Below are 8,422 nucleotides of genomic sequence, written 5' to 3'. Positions count from 1 at the left end.
AGTGATTTATACAGCTAATAAATTTGTTTGAAGATGTATTATGTATGATATCGATTCTCGCTATTTACACAATGTTTGAGTCTAAAGGTGCTATAATATAACGAATTATCACATAGCTGAGTCAGAGTATTGGTGCTTAAAGAGTTATCAGTGAAGCTGTATTGGACCTTGAGGGAGTTATTTTATCAGAAATGTGGTCTTTATATAGAGAACTAACAAAGATAATATTTCTATATCAAAAACCTGTTAGTAAACGGTTAGGCATTTATTAAAAATAAAAGAAAACATATATGTATTATATACTTTAAAATAGTTTACACTTGTTTATTGCAATATCTTATGCGTTATGGAATTACAATATTTGATATTTGTACACTTTATTGTTTATGAGTATTAGACTGAGTACGGGTTTACATATTATTTATTTGAAAGTTGTTTGAAATTTTATAAAAAAAAATCGTTTGTCACGAAAGTTATCAATAGTTAAACGGCATCAAACAACTAGCAAGTTGTTGGCAATTGCTTCTTTATTAATTATGAGTTTTGTGTGAAAATAAATACATTGTTCGATTTTTTAAGGATTAAGTTGAATAGATGTTTTGTGTAATGGATATATAGCCTAACTATCTAAGTGTGCTTCGTAAAGGACTAGACATTTACTTAATATAAAACACTGATTCAGATTCGTGATTAATATTCAATTGATTAAAGATTATCTCCTCATTTTTAGATTTTTAATGAAATCATTACTGCCGTTGCATTCAGAAGCGGCGATGCCGTTGTTTACTTTATGGACTAGTAAAGCATTTTTGAAGCCAATGAAAATACTTGTTACAAGCAAATTTGAATTACGTGTGCATACTATTTTTCAGACTCTTCAGGAAACAACATCTTGGTACAACAGACCAGTACTGGACAATTATCAAACACAAATGTTTTAACAATGAATGGAATAATTGATATCCGCTCATCCTGTTTCCCGCGTAAACATTTTGTGTATGATCCTAAATATAATCATTTCTTGTTCATGAAAGACTCGTCGATTTTAGGCTGTGGATTTTTGTATCCAGAATACACGATATACACATTCGGTAAGATAATTTAAGGACCGATTTTTAATTGCAAAGAGAATAGTTAAATTGTTATTTATTTCGACCAATGAAAACTATGGTTAATAACACTTCCCATTTATGTATTGATATCATTATGGTTACATTGAACATTTTATGTGTGACGTTTCAAATTGTACGATATGCACCCTATTAGCTTCATCAGAAAAAAGCCAGGCAGCATGAATACACAACGGCGCACGAGAGTTGTCTTTGAAATGGGAGTCGGCGATCGATGTTCAATTATAATTTCGGCTTTGCTGCGGTGTGGGTTTTCATTGCTGATGGAAAAACCATGGTTTTACCCAATAATATTTACATGAAAAACATTAATACAGATATGTTTGACCATTATATATTTAGCAGTCCACGGGGTAATTATAAAGCTTACTCATGGAATGCAGACATAAAAAGCTCAAGAGGAAGTTATGACTATTAAATATATATCTACCATTAATTACAATCTATTGGGTTTTCCCACTACAGTGGTATCTATTTCAAAACCGCTATATGGTTGAATAAAAATTCAATTGTTGGTAAGAAGTTCATTTATGATAAAAATCTTTTGAAAAAAAAATATTACAATTGACGATCTATTAAGAGCCAGTACTTAAAAGAGTTTTTTTTTTTTTTTTTTTTTTCTTACACTTTCCGAGTTTCTTCGCAGGTTCAATGTTCGTTGTAAATATCAACTTCCTTCATTACCATAGTATCCTATCGGCTGTTAAAAAGTTCTAATTATCGGTTGTAATTCTTCAATCAAAACTTCAGTATCATATTGTACCAGCTAACATTTTTTTTCTGAAGGAAAGAAAAGATTCTGAAGATTGTTATAATATTTTGATACATAACGAGTCTGCTAAAGTTAAGAGGAACAAAGAATTTGATCTTAATGATGCAACTTGGTCTCAAATTTAGTAAAATCATCTTTCCGTCTCTCCTTATGGTATTTTATGTAATTTTGAAAATGAAACAATAACTCAATACGACATATTCTATGGGACTGTAGATAAGTACAAAATCGTTTAGAGATTATTCCACAGCTCAGCTTGATGTTTTAATTATTCCTTTTGGTTTTAATAAACAAACTTTTAATGATGATCTACATTCCTCCAACTCCGTTTCTATCAAAGCTGACAATGAAATTATACTAGTTATAAAACAGTATATTTATAGAATGAATTTTAGGTTATAGTCTTCATTACATTATGCTACGTTTATGCCCATGCTATTTTCTTTCGCATGCCCGTTCAAGTCACGTCAAACAAGAATTAATGGTCACGGTATTTTTTCAATCGGTAATTCATTACCATTACAGATTTGTAAGAGGCATCAATACATATTTAATGACCAGAGTTCCCTTCTTGATCCTTGTTCCCCCCCCATTCTAGAATTGATAGAAAAATATATCCTTAAAAAAAGAAAATAAAATATAACACAAATATAAAATGAAAAAATATAATAGGTGAAGGAAATTTTGGTGTAGGAGCATACAATAAAAAATTATTGTAAAATTATATCAAACAAGAAACAAATGGTGATATTAATTTAAAAAAAAAAAAAAAAAAAAAAAAAAAAAAAAAAAAAAAAAATAGAAAAAAAAAAAAACGGGTACATGGTAAGTTCAAAATGTAATGTTTTGCAGTTGTAAATTAAATTATTGTACGTCGTTTGTTATTGTTGGTTATAGCATAGCATAACCCGACCAAATATGGACTCCGAAATCGCGCTATTCTGTTACCAAATTGATCTAGTGTCGAATATACAATTGAATTTGTATCCCGAAAATCTGATTGCCCCTTCTCTTCTCCGATTAAATGCTTATCCACAACGGCGTTATGTTAGAAATGAATATCTCCTATATCTGCCGCTTCAAGAGATTACTCTCTTTGTCTGTGATTTTGTGGTTTTTTGCAGTTGACCGCATGACAAATTTCCTGCCCGTCGTTCCAATTATGCAATATCAAGTGCTATAAAATTAGATATAAATAAATTTTATGATGCAATGAATTTTTTTATACATTGTACAGATTCGGAATTATTGAATATATCGTCGTTTTAGGTATGTAGAAATACAGTAGCTCAATCGAAAATATGGCGTTATTATCAAACGAAGTATCAAATGCAAGCCTAACTGTTCGCTGCTATCGACGCAACCTTATTCGTAATTGCAGAAAAAGGTTGATATTAATCTTGATTATATGTCCAAAATAGCATGTCTATATATAACTCAATTACCTTATTTTTAACTTGTAACCAATAGCGATTGCGACCGTGATTCTGTGTCTTGATCACCAATTACAGTCAATGTATTGTATGTGATTATGGACATGAAAACTGAAAAAACAAAGGAAACGTAAACCGTTTTACCCTATCCAATCTGATTTTTTTTAAACAAAAGACACCTGATGAATTACGAGTGGATTGTGGTAATTGATTAATATATAATCTTCTATTTCGTTTAATACATCGTAAAACATCCGAGCCATAATAATGTTATGTAATATATAATAATATATTAATCGCCTTTGAACGATTTAGCGTCAAAAACAACAACAGCTATCCCATATGCTTCGTTCAAGAGGAATGTATAACTTACCTGACCACAGTCAAAGCAACAGCGGTTGGCCGCGAAATACTGTTTATTATTCAAGTTTATGGAAAACATCAAAGTTATTGCGTCCGCGATCGCGTGATGCTCAAAATTATGTTTCTGTGATCTATATAGATAAGATATATTCATAAAATGATAACTTAATATTCGAGATATGTGAAGATGTTATTTTGTAAGATATTGTAACGTGTTGAATGTCTTAAACCTTTTACATTTTTACTTTGGTAATACTTAAGGCCCCAATTCTATTGGTTATGGATACTAGTATCACACCATACACTAATTCTCTGTATGTTTTTGTCCCAAATTCGTGTAAGATTTGTAATGACATTTGAGATATTTTCTTTTTTTGTAGAACAAACGATGTCAACTCTTACTAAAGTATGATTTTGATTCCGAAGACTCACTAATGTTTTACATCGGGGTAGACGGTATATCCAAACTTAATCCGTATGACTACAACTCAAAGCCAATTTCTGTACTCAATATTACAAAAGGCTCAATCATATTAGCCTTAGACACTTTAAACAAGTGAGTATGTTCGGATTTCAAATTCAATAAACATGTACATTACATAAATGATTTACTTTTGACATTTTGCACAGTTTACGAAAAAGGAATAGACCAATATGTCAATTCAACTGCTATGTAGAAGTAGGACACAAGGAAGGGATCATACAGCATCGGATGTGTAAAATTATAAAAACACTATTGTCGTTGAGAAGGTACTTGTGTTGAGAGTATGTCTAAATAATATTGGGAACTAATGTAGAACTGATTGCTTGCAAAGAATATGGCTCTATCATATTTGTAATCTATCTGTTCGAATAGGATAATTATGCTTCGTTAATTTCATCCTGTATTAATGTGTTTTTTTCAGATATGTATACTGGGCAAATTCTTTCGAAGTTAGGATAATGAGAGTCACTTATGACGGTTCCCGGGTGATGAACTTTGCAAGCATGTCAAATGGAGCAATTGCTGGTTTTGCTTTTTCAGGTTTGTTATTTACATATTGCAGGTATGTATTGAGTGTGACGTTTAAGAGTATATCATCATCCTTTTTATATAATATAACGTGTGCTCGCTCACAATGGTCACAATATCACAATGGATACATTCCCGCATTTGAAGCCGAGCGGATGAATATATATGTATGATGGTCCGTATCAGAAACTGTTTTTGTAACTGTAAAATTTCAGAACCGATCGTACAATCGAGGAACAATTACAATTAGCTTTGGACACATCCTAATTGTATTATATTGCAAGGAACAATGTAATTGGTTTAGATACAAATATAAGTAAAGTGATACATTGTTTTTTAATGTATACGACGCGATTCTCTCTGGGAAATGCTATCCGTGACGATATGAAATATAGTCTTCAATATTGTACAATCTACATTTATTGCAACAATTCAGAAGCCTGTCGCAAACGCTTGTGTTGTTCGCTAAGATATTACTGGAACGACAACATTCTCTGGAGTTTAAGATAAAAATTACATTATTCATGATAATAAGATAGATCATACTTAATTGCTATCCATGTCCATGGAGCAAAAATTCGAACAGGTCTGAAATCAAAAAGATTATATAAAGTGTGTTCCAGTAAAATTAATATACCGTATTGTAACTTACGTATGGGAGAAAATCAATTATTCAACTAATTCGTATCCCTGTTTCCCCGAGCAAATAATCTCTGTCGTCAATACATAAAAAGTTTGCGTTCATCACAGCAAATTTTGATTCCCGTTGAAAACAGTCGTTCTGACGCCCTTCGAAAGGTTAAGTTCATTTTGCGATTTTTAACAAATGAAACGGAACAACATTCATAAACAATTCATTTATAGCATTTGTAGCGATACTAGTCTGGCATAGAGCTCAGTTTCGGACATTAATAACATCCTGTAACAGTTGAAACAAGAAAAGATTACGATGAACGTGGAGAAATGAACGCCGCAATAAATACGGGAATTTGCACGTAAATATGTTTTTAACGTGACGTTATCTAAAACTGCATTTCTGTTTCATTTCCGATGGATCATTTCTGATCCAGTGCTGCGATATGGGTAGGTATGCCGAATTTGTACATAATGTACATGTAGTCTAAGCACACATCGTGCGACGATCCAGATATCAAAAATAATAATAACAAAATAAATATATACGAACTACATACCTGAGGCAGAAATATGTGGTTAAAGGTAAAATGTGTCATATATGATTCCTTTTAAAATACCATTCAACATCAGCAATGCATGTGCACACGACCAAAACATTGGAATAATGCAAGTGCCCGGTCAGAATTCCCGGATTTACAACATGTTTTTTGGGAGTTGTTTCCTTTCCACCATTGACTCGCTCATTATTGATACGTTGTATTAAAACTATCAAAAATGTTTTATGGCTTATGGCTTATAACTGAAATGAAAATATGAATAATATCAGTTTGAGTATGTGTGGTTTGAGTACTCAGAAAAGTGCATATTTTATAATCAGCAGCAGTTTAATATCTATCTATGAAGTCATGTTAACATAACAAGATTGAATCTTCAAAATTATCTAAAACAAGAGATAAGTTTTGATCATTTTAACAAGCAATGGAGGCTGAAAAAACATCTTCAATTCATTTTTACTCTATCTATATGTATATGCTTTAGACTGTATTTTTTATGCTGGTTCTAGTTTATTAGATATCCCTAGCTTCACTAATCAATATTTTGTCTACTTATATTTATAAGTTCTTATTCATTTGTGTCCATTTGAATGTATGTTTTTTTTCTCTTATGAACTTTGTTATATGTATACGGCTGCTGAGTAAAATCAATCTAGGTTACCTCCACTTACCATAATCCTATAAGCTGTTCAAAATAGAAATATTAATATACAAATACAATTAAATACAATATTTTACGACCATACAAAGCTCTGGTTTAAAGATTCGAAAAGCCTGCAAAACTAATATTTCAAATACAGTAATTAAGTAAATTAATATTTGAAATTAATGTACACAACACGAAATCCAATCATTCTGAACTGCAATTCCGAGACCGTTAAATGTAATCTTGTCCACCTCATCCCAAACAAGCCATGCTTTAAACAAAGAATACACACACCCATTCCTCTGAGTTAATAATTAAGTTTAACGATTGAATCACTTCTCTGAATTTGCCATGACAATTGGTATAATCATCTACTTTTTAGCGTTTCATCCTTATGCTGTTGCACGTTATATTAAGATATCAATACCGGTTTAATGTGTTTTCTTCTGAAACACAGCAAGCTCAGTTTGAAGTGTAATATACTGACAGAAACATTTACTTGTAGATTGATTCTCAGCTTATTTTAAAAGTATAGGAGATCTTTTTGATACGCATGTGTATGCTCTGTCTTTTCACATATAATCTAGTGACTGCTCGTATTATTTCAAGTTGTTTTTACGTTATATATATTATATATATGGGTGTACATACCACCCATTATCAAATTATTTCATATTTCAATTTTAGGTTGATTTATTTTTATTTTCATTTTATAAATGAGGTATACATACATATATCAACTAGTTTCCCTTTGCTTGAGTTCAAGATGACATGTGGTATGCAAAAGATACTTACAAAATAATTATGTAGATCAATATTAAGGCGTATTTCTTAGAATAGAGCTGCTCTAATCGTGACCACTAATAGATTGTTTCCTTCTTTGGAAAACATTATTTTTATCATAGAAAAAATAAATATATCAAATACATTTACAAACCAAAACTATTTGTGCAATAATCAAGCAATACACTAAATGTCTGTATCAAATTGATTAACAAAATAATAAACACATTATTTTTTCAAAGTAAATAATCCTGTCAAAGAAAAATTGCTGAGTGAATTTGTCTTATCTCACTATGCGTAATGAAAAGATACACTGTATTTACACATGAAATAGGTGCATTGTGAAAATTGTGAAAACTTAATTTACAATATGTTATATACTAGATAGTCAGGAAACAATTATATTTATGGGATTCTAAAAAAATGTGTTAAACATGTCACATGGTATTATGAGGCAATATGAATGGCATAATCTTTATTAACAATCATATGATTGATAACGTGTTTGTGTTATGAATGAAAAACGTAATTTGATAATTACCCTACAGCTAAAACTGTTTTCTGGAAGGATACACGTATGGAAGGAATATCGAGGAGTTTGGGAAACGGTGCTGGGTTAACGACGCTTTACCGAGGTGTTCCTGGCTGCACCGACCTCTACATACTTGGCGAGTGGCTGTGGTGTACGTCAGACTTGTAAGTAATAATTACTTCTTAAAGCGAGAGAATCAATAGTATGCAATAAATGGATGAAAGCCGATAAATTATATTACATGTATCGTTCCTATTGAAACATACATCTACAAGTTCATATGGATGTGTCAAATTCATTAACATTTAAGTTAAAATATTAAACCTACCATGAATTATTGATTCTCAAATGTTGAGATAAATAAACTGCAATACCATAATATGCAGGTATATACTGTAATGCTTCTGCGTTTTTTTTATAAAAAAAAACCATTTATTTTGGTACATGTACTTTGGCATTTTCGAAGAAAACCACGATTGCAAGGCTAATCTCCATTCATGCAAATCGCATAATAGACTAAGGGGACGTAATTTCGCACAAATTTGGCATTCATTTTCATGA

The 8,422-nt window shown here is 31.1% G+C and overlaps 1 protein-coding gene across 1 annotated transcript in view; it reads left to right on the top strand.

Annotated features, from left to right (window-relative positions):
- The first annotated feature begins 876 nt into the window (after positions 1 to 876).
- LOC138307027 (uncharacterized) overlaps positions 877 to 8,422 on the top strand; it is a 28,264-nt gene continuing 20,718 nt past the window's right edge. The window contains exons 1-4 of the mRNA XM_069247654.1: positions 877 to 1,091; positions 4,079 to 4,254; positions 4,604 to 4,722; positions 7,878 to 8,025. Of these exons, the coding sequence (XP_069103755.1) occupies positions 4,133 to 4,254; positions 4,604 to 4,722; positions 7,878 to 8,025 (389 nt within the window). The 5' untranslated portion in view covers positions 877 to 1,091; positions 4,079 to 4,132. The remainder of the gene's footprint in view (positions 1,092 to 4,078; positions 4,255 to 4,603; positions 4,723 to 7,877; positions 8,026 to 8,422) is intronic.

This window comes from Argopecten irradians, chromosome 14 (genome assembly GCF_041381155.1).
Source record: "Argopecten irradians isolate NY chromosome 14, Ai_NY, whole genome shotgun sequence".
Taxonomy (NCBI): domain Eukaryota; kingdom Metazoa; phylum Mollusca; class Bivalvia; order Pectinida; family Pectinidae; genus Argopecten; species Argopecten irradians.
Note: the sequence above shows the minus strand (reverse complement) of the source record. Positions and strands in the feature narration are given on the sequence as shown.